General features: G+C 36.6%; 1 protein-coding gene across 2 annotated transcripts in view; it reads left to right on the top strand.

The window, feature by feature from the left end:
- The window catches only part of DMXL1 (Dmx-like 1), a 172,455-nt gene that overhangs the window by 20,669 nt on the left and 130,638 nt on the right, over window positions 1–21,148 (top strand). For both annotated transcript variants that reach the window (XM_011963676.1, XM_011963677.1), the window contains exons 2-6: window positions 3,270–3,395; window positions 6,874–6,945; window positions 9,859–9,937; window positions 15,125–15,257; window positions 19,733–19,799. In XM_011963676.1, the coding sequence (XP_011819066.1) occupies window positions 3,270–3,395; window positions 6,874–6,945; window positions 9,859–9,937; window positions 15,125–15,257; window positions 19,733–19,799 (477 nt within the window). The remainder of the gene's footprint in view (window positions 1–3,269; window positions 3,396–6,873; window positions 6,946–9,858; window positions 9,938–15,124; window positions 15,258–19,732; window positions 19,800–21,148) is intronic.

Consider the following 21,148-nt stretch of genomic DNA (forward strand, 5'->3'; position numbering starts at 1 on the left):
GCCCGTCTCGGCCTCCCAAAGTGCTGGGATTACAGGCTTGAGCCACCGCGCCCGGCCTCGAAAAAAGATTTCCTTTCGAAATACTGCTGTTCATTGGCAATGACCTCATCACCCAAGAGCTCCGATGCAGGTGCACAAGGAGATTACTGTGGTTTTTATGCTTGCTAACACAACATTCATTCTGTAGTCCATGAACCAAGAAATGCTTCCAACTTTTAAAGTCTTATTTAAGAAATATATTTCATAAGGCTGTAGCTGCTATAGATAATGATTTCTCTGATGGATCAGGACAAAGTAAATTGAAAACCTTCTGGAAAGGCTTCACCACTCTAGATGCCATTAGGGACACTTGCAATTCATAGGAAGAGGTCAAAATATCAACATTACCAAGAGTTTGGAAGAAGTTGATTTCAACCTTCACAAATTACTTTGAGGGGTTCAAGTCTTCAGTAGAGGAAGGAACTGCAGACTTGCTGCAATTTTTTAAAATTTTATTTTTTATTTTTAGACAAGGTCTTACTCTGTTGCCCGGGCTGGAGTGTAGTGATGCTCACCACAGCCTTGACCTTCTGGGCTCAGGTTATCCTCCCACCTCAGCCTTCTGAGTAGCTGGGACTACAGGTGTGCGCCACGGGTTGTGTTTTCTGTAGAGGCGGTTTTGCCATGTGGCCTAAGCTGGTCTTTAACTCCTGGACCCAAGCGACTCGCCTGTCTTGGCCTCCCAAGGTTCTGGGATTACAGGTGTGAGCCACCACACCCAGCCAAGTTCAGTAATTTTGTTTGATTTAAAATTCACCAAGACAACAGAGACAGCTTTGTAACTTCTAGTACCATCTCTGAGAAAAAGTCAAATAGTAGTAGTATGATGGAGCAGCAGCAGAAGAACAAAAGTAATCCAGAACTAGATAAGTCATTGAATGATGAAGTGGTAATTGTGCTATTAGTTGGTGTTTTCCTCTGTATAGTACTAAGTATTTATTTTTGGGATTACTTTACATTTCTCAACTCTGCAAGTGTAATACTCGTATTAAATAGTAATTTGTGTGGTGCTTCAAAATTAATACAGACTTGATGTGGGAAAGTTTTGGGTCATGTTTGACAAAATACTTGCAACATAATATCTGAAATTAGGTAGATAATTTCATGTATAACAAAGGTGAAGTTATGAAGACATGAGTTTTTTATTCCACTGAAAGGAAACTGAAAATGTTGTTTAGAAGGGAGCAAATCTAAATTGTAAACATGTAAAATTCAACACAATATTTTGAGAAACAATGACAATTAGTATTCTCAAAATTTAATATCAAGGAGAAAAAATTAGTTTCTAAATTATTTGAAAGATAACTTCTCTTAAAATTAGCCTTTGGAATTTATTCTTGCTAATGGTCTTATGACAAGTCTTATGACCCCATCATGGATATTTATATAGGAGAGGAGATCATCATGTGATTTTTTTTTGTTTGTTTGAGCCAGTTCTTTTCACTTTGTGATACTAGTGGAATCATACTTGATTATTCTTTCTTATTTTTAGGTGAAATTCCAGGCAAACATGTTAAGTAGGGAAGGCCCTGTTGGTGCCATGGAAATAGCAGGAAACCAAGAATCAAGAGATCAGGTTCTGAAGCCCACTCTGCCATTAAGACGCTATCAACTTATTTGGGCCTTGATTTTCTTTTCCATATAGCACATTCATTTGTATGTTTTCTCAAGTGCCATTTTAAATACTTTTTGATAGCATATACAGAATAATTTTGGTTTTGGTAGGAATTAAGATAAAGTATATATGAAGTATTTTTATTTTTTGAGATGGAGTTTCACTTTTGTTATCTAGGCTGGAGTGCAGTGGCCTGATCTCAGCTTGCTGCAGCCTCCACCTCCTGGGTTCAAGCAGTTCTCCTGCCTCAGCCTCCCAAGTAGCTGAGATCACAGGCATGCACGACCACGCCCGGCTAATTTTGTATTTTTAGTAGAGACAGGGTTTCTCCGTGTTGATCAGGCTGGTCTTGAACTCCAGACCTCAGGTGATCTGCCTGCCTCCGCCTGCTAAAGTACTGGGATTACAGGTGTGAGCCACTGCGCCCAGCCTGAAGTATAATTTTTAAATATATATGCTTGTGCAAAAATGAGGAGCAAGTAGAGAGTTGATAAAAACTTTATGAACTCAGGTTGGAAAACAGTTTGTGTTAAATGTTTTATTATTGTGATGTGTTCCAGCCTATAATATGAATCCTAGGAGAACAACCATGTACCTGTAATGGAAGAAACTCCTGTGATCAAAGAAGGTGGCAGGGAAAAGGACACACAAAAAAAGAGTTCTAGTTGGGAGAGTTATGTTAACTGTTGTAAAATTGAAAAAGAGCTATGAAATGCCTGCCAACAAGTCTGGAACTGTGTATATTTTCTTTTGTTGTGGTGACTGTTTTTGTGAAATAAAATGTTTCATTGATTCCATTTATAAATTATTAGCTGCATTCTAGGCCCTTGTTTTAGAATTGAAGACGAGAGTAGAGAACAAGATGAACTTGAATCCTTCCTTTTTGGAATTTAACTTTTAATAATAGATATGGACAATAAACAAGACATTTAAAAATTGTGATATATGCCATGAAGAAAATAAACTGTAATGTGATAGAAAGTAATGGGAGAGATAGTGGTTGAGAACTGTGACCTGAATGTTGGAAAGCAGCTAACTAGAAAAGACCAGGCAGATAAACACCTTAAGATGGAAAAAGAAACAGAAACAAGAGCCAACTGAGAGAAGGAAAGAATAGCCTGAGATGGGTTTATAGAAGGACCACCTTTTAGGATATTGACCATGGTAAGGTGTTGAGATTTTACTCCAAGTGCAGTGAAAAACTATTGAGGGGTTTAAGCAGGGAAAATTACTTGGTGCAATAGACATTTTTCAAATATCACTCTTTGTGGAAATGCATTAGAGGGAGGCAAGAATGGAAGTTCACTATTAATAGTAGGACAGGAGAGAAATATCATGGTTTGGTTTAGACAAGGGTCATTCACTGGAGATGAAAAAAGTGGACAGAGTTGATGCATATTTTGCAGATGGGACTGACAGAATTTGCTAATAGGCTGTATATTGGGAGGTAAGGGAAATAGTTCTAAATACAGATTTTTTTTGAAGAAAACATCTAAAATTGGTCTTTTAAAACATTTGCTCTCCCTGCCTTAAAATATGATAGTTAATACTAGTATTCTACATGGTAAATGTTTCCTTGACACTTTTATCATTTTTATTTTATTTTATTTTTTAGGCTTATGCATCTGGATGTGACATTGTAATACTGGGAAGCGATTTTGAAAGATTACAGATAATCCCAGGAGCTAAACATGGAAATATTCAAGTGGGATGTGTAGACTGTTCAATGCAACAAGGCAAGGTTTGTAATCTTGTAATATACAAATTTGTTTGGAATATGGTTTTTGTCAGGATAATCTCTGAAGTATGTATTTCCTATTGAATTAGAGACTTGGCTTTGTTTCAAAGATAGTGTAGCTAGAAAAATTTTTGGCTCTCTAAGATGCATTCTAAGAGTGCCAGAAATTCTGTTCTTATATAATTTTAAATTATAGCATCATCTTCTCTGAGAAAGAAATATAGTACTTACTGATATAGAATGAGTCTAAAGCTTACGTATTTAAAAGGTGATTGGATTGGGGGAAAGGAGTAACAATAAATCTTCAACATTTACAAATAAACTAAAGGAAATGATTTAGAGGTTTTTTTTGTTTGTAAACAGGTAGTTATCTCCTTGTAACTTCTGTGTAACAAGGGCTGTGTAACTTTGTGGAAATGAAAAACTCTTCTAGAATTTATAATATTCTAAGTCCATAAGAAAAGTGAAAAACTTTATCTGAACTTCTATTTGCATATGGAAAGTAAAAAGGTAACCTTGAAAGTAAAATAGTAACAACAAAACTAGAAGAAACAAAGTAGAAAATTTTTCTAGATCAGGTTAAATACAGTTCCTGTAGTACCAGAATGAGGAAGTCATACTAGTAGGCAAGGCAGCATAATATATAGCTTAAAATAACTCCATGTAGACGTAGATGGTAAGGCCTATGTATAGTTGTAGCTAGACTGGACTGAACTTTGCAAATATATGATTCCACTAGAACATTTTGTGTAAGGAATCAAAATCGTCATATGAGTCCATGAACCCAATCATTTGTTTTTAAATCTAATCTTCATTTGAGGTAAACCTTCTAGTATTAAAAGTTGCTTCCTGGGACTTAAAGATACTAATTATAAAAGGAGTTTCTGTTTTCCCAATCTTTACATATTTGTTGGACTACTATTCTTTTTGTTACATGGTATTCCTTCCTTTTAATATAGTTACAAGTTTCCCCTATCTTTTGTTGAGGCCTCTGATGACTTCTTGCTATACAACAAAAATGCTCTTTATTATGGAATGCTGAAAATCCTTTATTTTTTAATTTGTTTTTTCTTTGAGATGGACTCCCGCTCTGTTGCCCAGGCTGGAGTGCAGTGGCACAATCTTGGCTCACTGCTGCCTCTGCCTCCTGGGTTCAGGTAATTCTCCTACCTCAGCCTCACGAATAGCTGGGATTACAGGTGCCCGCCATCATACCCAGCTAATTTTTGTATTTTTAGTAGAAACGGGGTTTCACCATGTTGGTCAGTCTGGTCTCAATCTCCTGACCTCGTGATCCACCCTCATCGGGCTCCCAAAGTGCTGGGATTATGTGAACCACGGTGCCCAGCCTGTCTTTGAGATTTTTATTTTCATTCTCTTCATGTTTGTTTGATCTCCTAGCTCTTCTGTTCTGTAATCTTTCTTAACTGTATAAAAACTTGCTTAATACTATCTAGACTCACATGGAGTTGGTTAATGTTAAAAATCTAATTTAATGCTTTCCAATATGGGCTATCTTTTTGTGATAGACTATATGACAGTCCAGGTTAGCATGAAGAAATCATGGCCAGGTGTGGTGGCTCATGCCTGTAATCCCAGAGCTTTAGAAGGGTCAAGGTGGGCAGATTGCTTGAGACCAGGAGTTTGAGACCAGCCTGGGGCAACCCTATCTCTACAAAAATAAAAATAAAAAGTAAATACCCGGATGTGGTGGTATGCTTCTGTAGTTCTAGCTACCCGGGAGGCTGAAGTGGGAGAATCACTTGAGCCCAGGAGTTCCAGGCTGCAGTGAGCTCTGATTGCACCACGCACTGCAGCCTGAGTGACAAAGCAAGACCCCATCTCTAGAAAAACAAAAGAGGAGTTAAGAAGTCATTTGGTTTTATAATCATTCTAATGAAGAAATATTTTCTTCATTTACAGATATCGGTATTATCATAGTGGTTCCTTAAAGTGTCAGGAAGAAAATTGGCAGGTTCTGGTACCCGGGGACTTTTGACTGTTTGCATTTAAGAAGGAAATGTTCTTTGGGAAGCCAAGGCAGGTGGATCATGAGGTCAGGAGTTCAAGACTATTATGGCCAAAATAGAGAAACCCCGTCTCTACTTAAAAATACAAAAAAAAAAAAAAAAAAAATTAGCTGGGCATGATGGCAGGCACCTGTAATCCCAGCTACTAAGGAGACTGAGGCAGGAGAATCGCTTGAACTCGGGAGGCAGAGGTTGCAGTGAGCTGAGATCCCGCCATTGCACTTCAGCTCGGGTGACAGTGTGAGACTGTCTCAAGAAAAAAAAAGGAAATGTTAACATCATAGGCACCTGTATTTTTATTACTGCTGTTTTTTTCTTTGTGCTGTACTACCACCTAATTCATTTTTCTGAGAAAATTAATCCTCATTTATCCTGTTATTCATCAGCTTCAAAATATTCTTAGCCCATTACCTTGGAAAAGTTCAAATTGTTCACCTTGGTGTGAGGCGTTTTACAACCTGGTTCAGACCTGCCTTTTTAGTCTCAGGTACTCTATTCTGTTATAAGGAGCACTCTTTTCTTGGTGGGATGGTGGTCATTCGCCTCTAAACATATATTGCCTCTTTTAATGTTTACACCTGTGTTCATACTATGCCCTATTTATAAAGTTGAATACTTGCTGCTTTTTGAAATCTCACTCATAATTGAAGGCCCAAATTAACACTTCCTCCAGATCAGTGCAGCACAAGTGACATCTATATCCTAAGAACTCAGAATGCTTAAAATCTCCATTCACAGTTTTTTTCTCCGTATGTATGTTGTGTCCTCATTTCTTACCTTCCTCTTTACTAGATCATATGTTCTTTTTTCTTTCCCTGATTCATTCATTTAATCTCTGTCTGTCTGTCTCTCTCTCTCTCTCTCTGATTTCTAATATTTTGATGTTCTTCATATGAGACTCACTCAAATTTTAGTAGTAGTTGCCTTATAAAACAGAGCCAGGGAAGGTTATGATCCATCAATTTAAAGAGTAAATTCAAAGGATAAATAAAGTAGAATATGTTTTAAAATGTACTCAGGAGTTTCCAGAGGAATAGACCTAAGTTATATTTTTAAAACGTTAATATACACTGACAGAATTATGAATTTTGAGGATGGATGACAATAATTAACATTTACTGTGCATATTGTATGTCACTTATTATATGCTAGGTGTTTTACAAATGTTATTTCAACCCTCAAAATAATGCTGTTAGGAAGATAGTGTTGTACATATTATGAACACTGATATGGAAACTAACGTTTGGAGAGATTAAGTTGCTAGTTACATAGTAAGTAGCAGTTCTAGGATTCTAATGCACATGTGATAGTCTTCAAAACTGACATTCTTAAGCATCAGTGAGTGAAATTGTGTGTATTGGCATAAAGTTATAGTATTCATTTCTTTGCTTTTTTTTGATTCATAAGTAAGTTAACGTATCCCTGATAAGTTCTTTTTTTCTTTTTAAAAGATTGCAGCATCTTATGGAAACGTTATCTCCATTTTTGAACCAGTTAACCTACCGAAACAAAAGAAAAATTTGGTCAGTAATTTATGATTTCTTCTTTTAGGAATTGAAGTGTGTTAAGTATTAAAAGAGCATAAAATCAGAGTGATCATGAAGTACATCGGTATAACTTATATACTATAATTGAACCTACATGTTAAATTCCATTTTGATATTAAAAATATATTTAAATTTTTCATTGGAATAGAGTTAAAATAAATCGTGCCAATGAATTGTTAAAATGCTTTATTATTTTATTTCTGAAATTTTTAATTTTATAATATTTCAGGAGTCAGTAACCTAAAGTTTGGCACTTACTTTATTGCTAGTATCAAATACTCTTGTCCAGCCATATGTAGTACTTTTTCTTTGTTTTATAATCTACCTTTATACAGATTGTTTGTCTCTTCAGGGCTTAACTTTCTTGCATTATTTAGATCATGTAATACAATCATTAATAGGTCAGTGAATGTTTTTCTTTATAAGGAAGCTATACTCAGAAATAGTTCTGAAAACTGGTTACCCAATAGTTTATAAATATTTGGATCATGTTAGTAGATTTTATCGGTTCTGTAATGCTCGTGCCTGTAATCTTCTCTACTTAAGAGGCTGAGGCAGGAAGATTACATAAGGCCAAGAGTTTGAAACCAGCCTGGGCAAGATTTTTAAAACAGTTTAGCCAGGCATGGTGGCGCATGCCTATAGTCTCAGCTGCTCAGGAGGCTGAGACGGGAGGATCATTTGAGCCCCAAAATTTTGGTTGTAGTGAGCAATGATTGCAGCACTGCATTCCAGCCAGGGTGACACAGAGAGACCCTGTCTCTAAAAATAAAAACAAAGACAAACCATCTGAAAGAAGGTAAGTCTAGTGTCATTGAAAGAGCAGTATTTTGGGGCCCATAGGACTGGTTTCTATTTCTGGGTCTATCTAGCTAGTTGGTCTTAGGTAAGCCAGCCTTATGGAATTCTCTGCTCAGCTCTCAAATTGATTAATATCTATTCAGTGTTGATAGGAATATTATTAGGCTAACATGTCAAAGACCATTTAGAAATACATTAATGATAAAGGACTAAACTGTTTTAATAGCAGACATACCTTTATATATCTTTTGATAGTTTTCATATCATCTTCACTTAGCTCATTAGTATTTTACAAATTACTTCAAACCTAGTTTGTACAGCTATTATTTCTTCTTTTTACGAATAAGGAAGTAGAGTAGGCTCAAAGAATATAGTGACTTGACCAGTGAAACAGCTGTTAAGCCACAGAACTAAGAGTAAAACCATTTTAAAAAATCAAAGTATTGATTCCTAGGTGTGAGCGTCCTTTCCTTACTTTGTGTTAATGAAAACTATTTTCTGAGTTAATTGATATTTATCTTTAAATTTCATGGAAGTAGTGTTCACACTTCTAATTTCTATTTGTTTTTATAGATTGCCTAGTAAATCCAATATTTGAGCCTCTTAAAGGCTTAAGAATTAGTAATTGGCAGTACTAAAGAGAAATTTTTTAGGTGATTACCCCACCCAGCCCAGAACAGTGTATTTCAATCCTCAATAAATATTTATTAAATAAAATAAGTGGCTTTTGAAAATCACTATGTTATGTTAAAATGCCTTTATTGGGAAGGATAAAATAGAAAATTTCAGTGTTTGCCCATTTTCTCCTTTACTAATTATGAATATAATGTATAAAACTGAAAAAGAGGCTGGTTTATTGGCTTATCAGCACTGACTTTGCAGAAGGGATAATAAAAAACTTGAAGAAGGGCTAAAGTGGATCAAATGGTAAAGTTACAGACTTGAAAGATGTATAAAATCTATGATTCTAGAATATAGTCTCAGAATCTTCAGATCCTTGTAAAAATATTTCCTTTTCTTTGTATATTACGGAGTATTCTTTTAAGATGGTGGTCTTAATGAGGATTGCACATCACAACTACCGTTGGGTATATGTGCCCAGATCCTGCCCTGGGAATTTCTAAATCTGTAGCTGTAGGATTGTGTCAGTGCACTTATATGTCTTGTTCCAGAGAGGGTTCTGGTATGTACTGTGATTGAAAGACATTCCTGCAAGACAGTCTTTCATGAAAGCATATTCTGTAGGTCACCTATGTCAAAATCACCTGGGGTGTTAAAGTACAGGTTTCTGTGCCCCATCCTGAAACTTTTGAACCTGAATTTTTGGGCACAGGTCTTGGAAATTTGAATTTTTAGTAACATCTCAGGCTATTCTTTGTTGTACCAAAGTTTGAGAGCCACCACATTAAGAGAGTATGAGTCTCAATCTGTAATTGGGCTGTGAACTCAGCTTAGTGTAGACCACAACCTGAATTTAAAAAGAGAATGAAATAGAGAAAATACCAGAGTATGTCACATGTAATAAGGATAAATGTAGGTTGTTTTTATTTGTATGTGTATGTGTTCTGGGTCACAATACATTGTATATTTCTTACTGATTTGTAGACAGAAAAAAGGGAAAAATTTTGCTCTAAGAAGCTGTAAGGCGATAAATTATATAGTAGTATCAAAACATTACATCTTTTATTCTGAATATTCCCACATACCATTATGATCTCAGGTGGAGATAAAACAGTAAAAGAGAAGGAAACATCAAATAGTAAAGCCACAGACACTTTTAAAATTAAATTTTTAACTGTAACTGTAGTAATAATGAATTAATAATTAAATCTGAGGTTAATAAGACTGTTACCCAAGGTAGCATATGGTTATTGGCTGTTTATACTAAAGATAGAATCTTGACTACCAGTAATGGATATTCTCTTACATGTCTTCTTTATCATATATTCTCTATTTTTGTTGACTGAATTGAACATTTTGTTATCTTTAAAATTGTGTTATTATAAGAATAGCAAGCGTAAACGTACACATTTGACAGAGAGAAGATGCCAATCATAATGGGCTAAATGACTCTTTTCTTAATTTTAGGAATTATATAGTCAGTGGCAGAAAAGTGGCCAATTTTTTCTGGAATCAATAGCACACAATATAACTTGGGATCCCACAGGTAAGAAAATAAGCAGGATTAACTAAAATGAAATATCATTTGCCTAGTTGTTCTTATTTTTATTACTCTCATGTATTTCACTTGGGCTGTGTGTAAGATTGTGGGGAATACCAAAGAGGTAAAATGGATTATGCCCTTTAGAGTTTATACTGAAACGAAGACAGATATGCACTGTAAGAAAAATTAGAGTTTATACTGAAACGAAGACAGATATGCACTGTAAGAAAAATTAGAGTTTATACTGAAACAAAGACAGATATGCACTGTAAGAAAAATTAGAATTTATACTGAAACGAAGACAGATATGCACTGTAAGAAAAATTAGAGTTTATACTGAAACAAAGACAGATATGCACTGTAAGAAAAATTAGAATTTATACTGAAACGAAGACAGATATGCACTGTAAGAAAAATTAGAATTTATACTGAAACGAAGACAGATATGCACTGTAAGAAATGAGAGAATGTTCTAAGTGCCATAGTAGGGTACCCATTGTTTTTGGAAAGAGATATTTCTCTGGAGAATTAAGGTTTTATTGAAAAGAAGTCTTTGGACCTGAGAGTAAACAGACTTTAGCAATGAAGGTTGAGTAGATGGAACAGGAAAAAAGTGAAATTTAAGAAAATATATGCCAGTTGTGGTGGCTCACGCCTGTATTCCCAGCACTTTGGGAGGCTGAGGTGGGCAGATCACCTGAGGTTGGGAGTTTGAGACCAGCCTGACCAACATGGAGAAACCCCATCTCTACTAAAAATACAAAAAATTAGCCAGGCGTAGTGGCGCATGCCTGTAATCCCAGCTACTTGGGAGGCTGAGGTTGGAGAACTGCTGGAACCCGGTAGGTGGAGGCTGCAGTGAGCTGAGATCATGCTATTGCACTCCAGCCTGGGCAACAAGAGTGAAAATCCATCTCAAAAAAAAAAAAGAAATAAAATATAATGAATATTTGTATCAGTTATCTATTTCTGCATTAGAAAAGCATCCTCCAAAATGATGGATGGCTTAAAACATCCATCATTTTGTTGCTTATGATTCTATTGGTCAGGAAGGCTCTGTGGGAATGGCTTGTCTATTGTTCCATGTGGTAGTGACTGAAGCAGTTTATCTGCAGCTAAAAGATCCAAGAAAGGCTTTGTTCATATGTCTGGGCCTTGCTGCTTGCTATCTACTGCAGTGCCTTTGTTCTCCTCCACATGACCTCTTCTATGGCTCTCTCTAGCAGGGCAGCCTGGATTTTACATGGTGGCTGCATTCTGAGAGTGAAAGTGGAAGCTACAAGGAAGTCCCAGACTGTTATTCCTGCCACATTATATGGTCACAAGTCCAGCTAATATTAAGGAATGGGAGACATAGACTCCACTTCTTGATGAAAGATATGGCAAAGTCATATTACATGGGGGCATCACCATAGGGAGACATAATTTACTGGGAGCCATTTTTACCATTCTACAAAAGTGACCAAAGGCACAGAGAAAGAAAGCATGAGATACATTAAAATTAGTACTTCACTGGGCTGAGTCTCAGTGGTGGTAAGGAGATAAGACCTTACTGTGTTATAGGAGACCTTTAAAGTCATGCTAAAAAATTTGAATTTAATTATTTATGGTTGTCTAAAAACTATAGGTTTTCGAAAGAGGCTAGTAATGTAAGATTTATGGTTTTGCGAGATTGGTCTGCTAGCAGTGAGTTAGAAGGGTCAGTGGCAAATGGAACAGGAGAAGGAGCGACCTTTGGAGAGGTTGTAGTCTTGTTAGTCTGGATGAGAAATAAGAACTTATTTCAATGCCTTTTCCATAGTAGGTGCTCAATTAATATTAAATGAATTAATGAATACTGAAAGGTATACCTGGATGTGAAATGTGTTTAGGCAGTAGACTTGACAACTGGATTTGAAATTACTTTGAAAGTATCTGTGACCACACACAGAGTAATATGTAAGAGTTAGAGGTAGTGGAACATAAGGTGTTAATTGGATATGTGGACTTTGAGAAGCTTGTATATCATAAAGCAATGTATAGACATGTGAATCTAGAACATAAAAAGTTATCTTTGGGGCTGGGCACGGTGGCTTACACCTGTAATATCAGCACTTTAGGAGGCTGAGTGGGGAGAATTGCTTGAGCTCAGGAGTTTGAGACCAGCCTGAGCAATATATGGAGACTCCATCTCTACAAAAAAATTTTTGGAAAGTTAGTCAGGCTTGGTGGCCAGCACCTGAGGTCTCAGCTACTCAGGAGACTGAGGTGGGAGGCTTGTTTGAGCCCAGGAGGTTGAGGCTGCAGTGAGCCGTGATTGTGCTACTGCATTCTAGCCTGGGTGACAGCAAGACCTTGTCTCAGAAAAAAAAAAAAAGGAAAAAAAAAGTTATCTTTGGAACATAGAAATAGAAGTCATCAGAGAGATAAAAATATTTTTAGATGGTATTCATAAACTGATTAATGCCCTTCTTTTGTGTCCAAATTTACTATTGTATCTTACCTAAATAATAAGATTTTCTGTTTTAGATTTTTTATGCTTTTTTCCTGCTTTAATATCCATAATATCCTACTTAAATATCCATAATTTAGTATCTGTAATATCTAATTCTTAGAGTTTGAAATCAGTATACCATATTATATCTTACCTACTTTTGTTCCATTCTATACCTGGGATTAATTTTGTATTCTGTGTTAAATTCTTAATCTTTTATGGGATATCGTAATTTATCTTCAGTTTATATTAAGCAAAATAAAACTTGTATTTGTTGGTAAGTTCAAAAGTGGAATAATCAACATATTTAAATGGAATGTTTCATTACTACTTGTGCTTTTTTTTCTTCCCCTGTCTGTGAAACCTTCTATCTAGTTGCTCTACTATTTATTGAGCTTCTGCTTAGTACCTGGCCTGTGCTAGAGACTTTGTGCATATTATAGCTAATCCTTACAACTGTGTTTAAACCTCAAATTTTGTAGATGAGAAAATTGAAACTCAGAAATTGCCCAACTAGATCAAATTCACATGGCTAATGAAGCATCTTACTTGGGATTTAGACACAGGGATTTCTGATCTAAAGTCTATGCCAGAGATCCACTTTCCTTCTGAAACAAGAAAACGAGGGCCAAGCATGCTGGCCCATGCCCGTAATCCCAGCAGTTTGGGAGGCTGAGGTGGGAGGGTTGTTTGAGCCCAGGAGTTTGAGACCAGCCTGGGCAACATAGTGAGACCCTGTCTCAGCAAAAAATTAAAAAAATAGTGATTATTCTAGAAATAAACAAATCTATAGTCTTTAATCGCCAAGGTGAATGCCATCTTTATTGTCAGTTTTTTTTGCCAAAATTGCTTGTCTTTTGTGTGGATGATAGCATGACCTTCTACTTAATTCCCAAGTCATAAAGTTGGGAATCTGTCATTTAAACCTCTTGTTTTTTCCCCTGTATTTATTTGGTGTCAAACCTTGACAATTCTTTTTTTCATTTTTTTCTTGAGACAGGGTCTTGCTCTTGCCCAGGCTGGACTGCAGTGGCACAATCATAGCTCACTGCAGCCTTGACCTCCCAGGCTTGAGTGATCCTTTCACCTCAGCCTCCCTAGTGTCTGGTACTACAAACACATGTCTAACTAATTTTTGTAATTTTTTTTTTTTGTGGAGACAGGGTTTCACTGTATTGCCCAGGCCGGTCTTGAACTCCTGGGTTCAAGCAGTCCTCCCACCTTGGCCTCCCAAAGTGGTGGGATTACAGGTGTCAGCCACTGCACCGAGCCTTGATAATACTTTTTGAAACGGCTTTCAGATGCTTGCTTTTTAAATATTTGGTTGAGATCCTTATGATTTACCATCTGAATTTTTTATTTTTTATTTTTTATTTTTTTTTAGGCAGAGTTTCACTCTTCTTGCTCAGGCTGGATTGCAATGGCGTGATCTCAGTTCACTGCAACCTCTGCCTCCCAGGTTCAAGCGATTCTCCTGCCTCAGTCTCCTGAGTAGCTGGGTTTATAGGCATGCTCCACCACACCCGACTAATTTTGTATTTTTAGTAGAGATGGGGTTTCTCCATGTTAGTCAGGTTAATCTTGGACTCCCGACCTCTGGTGATCCACCCGCCTTGGCCTCCCAAAGTGCTGGGATTACAGGTGTGAGCCACCATGCCTGGCCTACCATCTGAATTTTTATAGTTAATTAACCAGGTTTAATAGTGTAATAGTTGGTTAGCCACACATTTATGTTTTCCTTGATGTTGTCTGTCTCTAGAGTTGTTTTCTAAGAAGTATTTTTAACCTTCTTTGTATACTAGAGTCTTTGAAATCTCGATGAAAGTTACAGATTATCTTTCTGGAAAAATGCATATATTGTATGTGTGATTTTTGTATGTTATCTCAGTAGAGGGGGACTCAGCAGGCCTCGCCATCTGTTGACTGCTCCTCCTCCAGTTAAGCCTTCTTGTTCTAAAATACAGATCCAGTTTTATAACAGCTCCCGCACAATTTCCCACTGCCACTTGAAAATCTTTTACTCCCAACTGCCTATAACCTAGTCCAAATGCTATGAACTTGAAAAACTCTTCACAGTCTCACCTTGGCATTTTTTCCATGGTAATTTTTTTTTCCAGCCTTTCCGTGTATGTTACTCCTTAACCTATACCAGATTAAGAGGCATTCTTAGGAAAATATATGAACTTATATGTCTTCATGCCTTTGTTCATGTTAGGTTTCCTTTCTGAAATGCCTGTCTCTTCTGCTTATTCATCCATTAAGGACCAGGTTGCATTTCATCACATTTCCTGGCACTTTTACTACAGGTACACATTAATGTCTCCTTCCTGTGGGCTTCCATAAAGCTTTGCACACATTTCTATCATGTATGTAACACTTTTACGTGGTATCATATTTCCATGTCTTTCTACTGAAATATGGACTCATGAAAAAGGGCAATGTTTTATTTGTCATTGTATTTCCAATGTCTAGCACAGTGCCTGGGACAAAGAAGATGCTCATTAAATATTTGTTAAATGAGAAATTATAAGATATCTTCCTTTCTATCTCAAGCTATTTTAACAAAATTAAAATACAGCCTTCTCCTCTGTTCCTCAAAATATTTTTTTTTTTGATATTTGACTTTTTTAAGAAGTTGTTTTGTGTGAAATTCTTGAGCATGTAATTTAAGTCACTATTAAATATCTAAATGTAAATGATGAATAATTTTTTTTTAGGCAGTCGTCTTTTAACTGGTTCGAGCTATTTGCAACTCTGGTCTAATATGAACTTGGAGAAGCCAACTGAAGGTGAAAATTTAAATAAAACAGATCTTAACTTTGGAGATTGGAGATGCATTTGGCATTGCAAGTAAGCAATTAATCAGGGGAGTAAACCGATAAACCTATTGTTCTATGTGGCTTTATTATAAATGTATTTTAGTTGTATAAAACCACACCGACATAAAAAAGTATTGCTTTTTAGTCTATGGTTTGCTTTTTCTTATACACAGATAATTTTCTATTTCCTGTGTTCTACAAATACGTTTTTTTAAAATGTCAAAGTAGGAAGAAACATAAATGTGTAAGGCCTATATGAAGACCATTAAATACAAACTTGCCAAATTATATGAAAAGTTAGATGACTTTCATGCTTTTGAATGGAAGACTTCCTATTGTGAAGAGATCTATATTTCCCACATAATCTATATATTGAACATAATCCTTGCCAAAATCTGAGTGGAATTTCTATTGAGCATAGTTCTAAGCTCTACTTAAAAGGACAACTATGGGAAAGTCAGAGAAATTCTGAAAGAAAAGAAGAATAAAGATATACAGTATAGTAAAATGAATTCTCATGCCACAGATGATCAAGCATTTTGTTATTGATGTAGGAACGGACAGATTAGGATCCAGGATTAGACTCTGAAGTGCAATGATGCGAGGCTTACTGCAATTCTTACTGCCTCCCCGGTTCAAGCAGTTCTCCTGTCTCAGCCTCCTGAGGAGCTGGGATTACAGGCATGCACCACCACACCCAGCTAATTTTTGTATTTTTAGTAGAGACAGGGTTTCACCATGTTGGCCAGGCTGATCTTGAACTCCTGACTGCAGATGATCTGCCCGCTTCAGCCTCCCAAAGTGCTGGCATTACAGTTGTGAGCCACCATGCCCAGCTATAAGGTAGTATTTTCTTTTCTTTTTTTTTTTTTTGAGACAGAGTCTTGCTCTGTCACCCAGGCTGGAGTGCAGTGGCCAGATCTCAGGTCACTGCAAGCTCCGCCCCCTGGGTTTACACCATTCTCCTGCCTCAGCCTCCCAAGTAGCTGGGACTACAGGCGCCCGCCACCTCGCCCGGCTAGTTTTTTGTATTTTTTAGTAGAGATGGGGTTTCACCGTATTAGCCAGGATGGTCTCGATCTCCTGACCTCGTGATCCACCTGTGTTGGCCTCCCAAAGTGCGGGGATTACAGGCTTGAGCCACCGCGCCCGGCCTAAGGTAGTATTTTATAGTGGGGAAAACTAGCTAGCTCTGTAGAGGGGAAATTAAGTTAGAGTCTTTCATACCTGATACCAAAACAAATGTGAGATGGAGGAAAAAATTTCCATAAAATGAAACAAAAATATTAGAGGAAAATACAGGTGAAATTTTATATTTTAGAGCTACATTGTCCAGTATGGTAGCCACTAACTGCACGTTATTATTGAGCACTTGAAATGCAACTAGTCCAAACTGAGATGTGCTGTACTTTAAAAATTTAGTATTAAAAAAAGTGTAAAATATCTCTAACATTTTAAAAAATATGTTGAAATTAAAATTTTATATATTAGTTTAAATAAAAAATATAATTAATTTCGCCTGTTTCAACTTTTTAAAAAACTGTGGCTGATAGGAAATTTAAATTACATATTTGGCTAAATTTGTCATTTATGTTATATTGCTGTTTGACAAGAAATGCTGCTTTAAAGAGTTAGGGAAAGACTAAGAATGACTCCCAAACTGGAAATGGATAGGCTAGGAAAAATTAATAGTTCTAACTGTGTCAATAAAACATTTCTATAAAGCAAAATGTCCACAAGGAAAGAGACACAAACATGAGGAGAAATATGTGCAGTTTTGGGCAAATGCGTTTTTAAAAGTAGGCCTTAAATTAGTTAGAAAAGAGCAGGTATCACAATACTAAGCAACGTCAGGCAATGGAGAGAAAATTTTAAGAAGGTATAGAACATATTAACAATAAGTGCGATAAAAGGTGATCTCACTTGAAATCAAGAATGTGAAATTTCAGAAAAAGGATGAATCTTATGTAATAGTGTTTAGAGAAGTAGGTGCTCTTGTATACTGTCAATAAGGGAGTAGAGTACAGTTGATACTATTTTTTGAGATGGAGTCCCACTCTGTTGCCCAGGCTGGAATGCAGTGGTGTGATCACAGCTCACTGCAAGCTCCACCTCCCAGCTTCACGCCATTCTCCTGCCTCAACCTCCCAAGTAGTTAGGACTACAGGCGCCCACCACCACGCCTGGCTAATGTTTTCTATTTTTAGTAGAAACAGGGTTTCACTGTGTTAGCCAGGATGGTCTCGATCTCCTGACCTCATGATCCTTCTGCCTTGGCCTCCCAAAGTGCTGGGATTACAGGCGTGAGCCACTGCGTCCACCCTGATATTATCTTTTTAGAGCACGTTTTGGAAGTATGATTCAACAGGCTTAATTTTTTTCATATCCTTTAAATAAGTTTTCCAGGTTTCATTCATTAATTCAACAAATATTTGTTGAATGGTTCCAGGCAGCTTTAAAGATGCTTAGAATATTGCGATGAACAGATAGGGATAGATAGAAAATAAACCAGTAGACTGGTATAATAGGATGGTAAGTGAAACTGACTAGATTTATATGAAGTGGTGATAGCATAAATATCACATGCCAAAGTAAGGCAGACGTCCCATATGTAGAATTTACAGAGGAGATTTCAAAGGAGTTGGTTCCATGTATTTTGCACCCCTCGGATAGGTAATGGGTTAACATGTAGAAAGGGAACAGAATTTTGCATAAATAATTCTTTAGAAAGAGCTGTAGGCCAGGCATGATGGCTCACGCCTGTAATCTCAGCAGTTTGGGAGGCCGAGGTGAGCGGATCACCTGAGGTCGGCAGTTCAAGACCAGTCTGACCAAGATGGCGAAACCCCATCTCTACTAAAAATACAAAAATTAGCCAGGTGTGGTGGCACATGCCTGTAATCCTAGCTACTTGAGAGGCTGAGGCATGAGAATAGCTTGAACCCAGGTGGCAGAGATTTCAGTGAACCGAGATCACGCCACTGCACTCTAGGCTGGGCAATAGAGTGAGACTCCATCTCAATAAAAAAAACAAAAAAAGAGTAGTATTTTGTCTTAAGGATATCCTTAGGATTAACCAGATGTTCTAAAAATGTGTGTGCAGGCATCTTCACTTCTCTTTTTGTTGTTGCAGCAAAAATTAGAAAACAGCAGTGAAAAATTATTTGAAATCATTGTAAACATATGCAATGGAGTATCATAAGCCAATAAAATAATGTAGATCTGTACACCTGGAAAACTATACACATCTTTTGCATCTATTTGCAAAGATGTTCATGACAAATTTTTGTTGTTGTTATTTGAGACAGAGTTTTGCTCTGTCACCCAGGCTGAGTACAGTAGTATGATCTCGGCTCACTGCAACCTCCACCTGCTGGGTTCAAGCAATTCTCCTGCCTCAGCCTCCCAAGTCGTTGGGATTACAGGGGCGTGTCACCACACCTGGCTAATTTTTGGTATTTTTAGTAGAGATAGGGTTTCATCATGTTGGCCAGGCTGGTCTTGAACTCCTGACCTTGTGGTCTGCCCACTTCAGCCTCCCAAAGTACTGGGATTACAGGCGTGAGCCACCCTGCCTGGCCCGTGTCATATTTTTTAATGGGTGATAAATATGACTTCAGTTTCTAGCCCTACTTCTCCCACCTTTTTCTGCAGAAAGTAGAGAGAGCAGAGAAAAGGATTTGGAAGTTTATGTATTAAAATGTTAACATTGGCTTTGTCTGAGGAAAGGATGTGGCAGTATTGGTGAAAAATATGAATGATTTCATTTTCTTTTTATCTACCTGTATCAGCTTTTCTACAATGTATTATGCTTAAAATCAGAAAAAAAAAGTTATTTGTATCTGAAATGAAATGTGAGAGAATTCCTCTTTGTATATCTTTACAAATGAATTTAGTATTGACCTATCTAATCATGAATTTGGTCAAAGAAAAGGAAAGTAATGATAGTAGTGGGTGTCTTGAGATCGATATATATGAGTAGCTGTAAGGGAGGGCAATGAAGAGAAATGAACCAAAGTTCCTTTGAGAACAAAAGGCAAGTATGTACCAAGTATATAGGTGAAGCTGGTAGGCTGAATCTCTAATTGCTGCAAGTCCCTTGTTAACCCATACATAATCTTTAATTAGGTAAGTATTACCCTAAGGCAAATTTATTATATATTATCCCTGAAGTATGTTGGCATATAGGGATCCATGGTTCTGGAAACTAGATTTCCAGATTTAAAAAATGAAAACATTCTCTCTCATTCTAAGGGAATGAAAGTTAAGACTTTTTTGTTTTAGACTTTAAAGATTTTGACAAGCCATTCCTTCCGTGATTCTATGGATGGATGTTTTTATATTTAAAGTTTATCTTACTAACTAGTTCATTTTTCAGGTACACAAAGATGTGTGTGAAACTTATAAAATTTTCTGTCTTTTGAACCAATTGCTGATGTATAATTTTGAGAATATTGAACTTTTTAGTTTTCATTGCAAATTTTTCCTTATCTGTTTAATTTACAGAACTGCTTCCCAAGTTCATTTAATGAAATTTTCACCAGATGGAGAATTTTTTGCCACTGCTGGGAAGGTAAATTGTGAAAATGCTGTTGCCAAATTATGTGTTTATAGTTTACTTTGAAACTTTAAAAACATTAACTGGCTTCATTCTTTTGTTTATTTAACTTGAAAATAATAGTTTCCATTAACAATTTTTTGTTTGTTTGTTTGTTTTGAGTTGGAGTCTCGCTCTGTCACCCAGGCTGCAGTGCAGTGGCGCAATCTTGGCTCGCTGCAGCCTCCACTTCCCAGGTGCAAGCAGTTCTCCTGCCTCAGCCTCCCAAGTAGCTGGGACCACAGCCACGCGCCACCACGCCCAGCTAATTTTTGTATTTTTTAATAGAGATGGGATTTCACCATATTGGCCAGGCTGGTCGCGAACTCCTGACATTACAGGCGTGAGCTGCTGTGCCCGGCCATTATGAATTTTAAGTAGCAGAAATTGACTGCATTTTTGTGGTGTTAAAAGACTGTGTGATATAATTGAAATAACACAGACGCAGGGGCAGATCTGGATATAAATCTGCCATTTGCCAGCTTTATCCTCTTGGGCAAGTTAATCTTCTTGAGCCTTTCTTTTCTCATATGTAATATGAGGAAAAAAACACCTACCTCATAGATCATTAATCATAGGATTAATTTAGACAATATATGCAGTATAGAGTCACTGGCACAGTGCCTTTCAATGTAGTATACAATCAATAAAGCATAGTTTCGACTTATATTACCTCTTAGCTGATGTATATTAGGCTGTTTTTAATATATAAGACTTCGTAGGCTTTCTAGAAAGATACTAGTAACCATTTCTTTAGTGTGCATACTTTTTATTACCTGTTGATTTTAAAGCAATGTATTTCTTTGAAGTTATTTTTATTCATTGGTTCATAGAGCATTTCATGAATTGCTAATAAGTCAAGTTATTGTTCTCATGGCTCAAAGCCTTCTGCAAACTAAGAGTGTAAGATACTCTAAAACCACAGTAAGGTTTTTGTTTTTTAGGAGAGAAGTGGAGCTGTTTATTCTGATTGACTTTACAGGTGGGAACTCAGTTATAGCTTAAAAGCAGTACCTGGTACATTCTAGTCTCCTTTGGTTTTTTCTTATTTCCCAAATTAGGACTATAAATTTGAGTATTTTATGTAGTATTTATATATTAACTTGTTATTTTCATCATCAACATTTTCTTTGAAAAGTCACCTGAAAATTCATGAAAAGTACTTTGTTTTTTGTTTTTTTCCCCCAATAATTAGCATTCTTCATATGTCTGCTAGTGGTATTGATTTCTTATTTAATATTTGGCTTACTGGAAAAGAAATCCTTAGTTTTATCTTTCAGTCTTTCCTGAATGACTCCATTCCCCATACTCTAGTAATTAGCAAG

Source organism: Colobus angolensis, unplaced genomic scaffold, assembly GCF_000951035.1.
Source record: "Colobus angolensis palliatus isolate OR3802 unplaced genomic scaffold, Cang.pa_1.0 Scaffold62, whole genome shotgun sequence".
In the NCBI taxonomy this organism is placed as follows: domain Eukaryota; kingdom Metazoa; phylum Chordata; class Mammalia; order Primates; family Cercopithecidae; genus Colobus; species Colobus angolensis.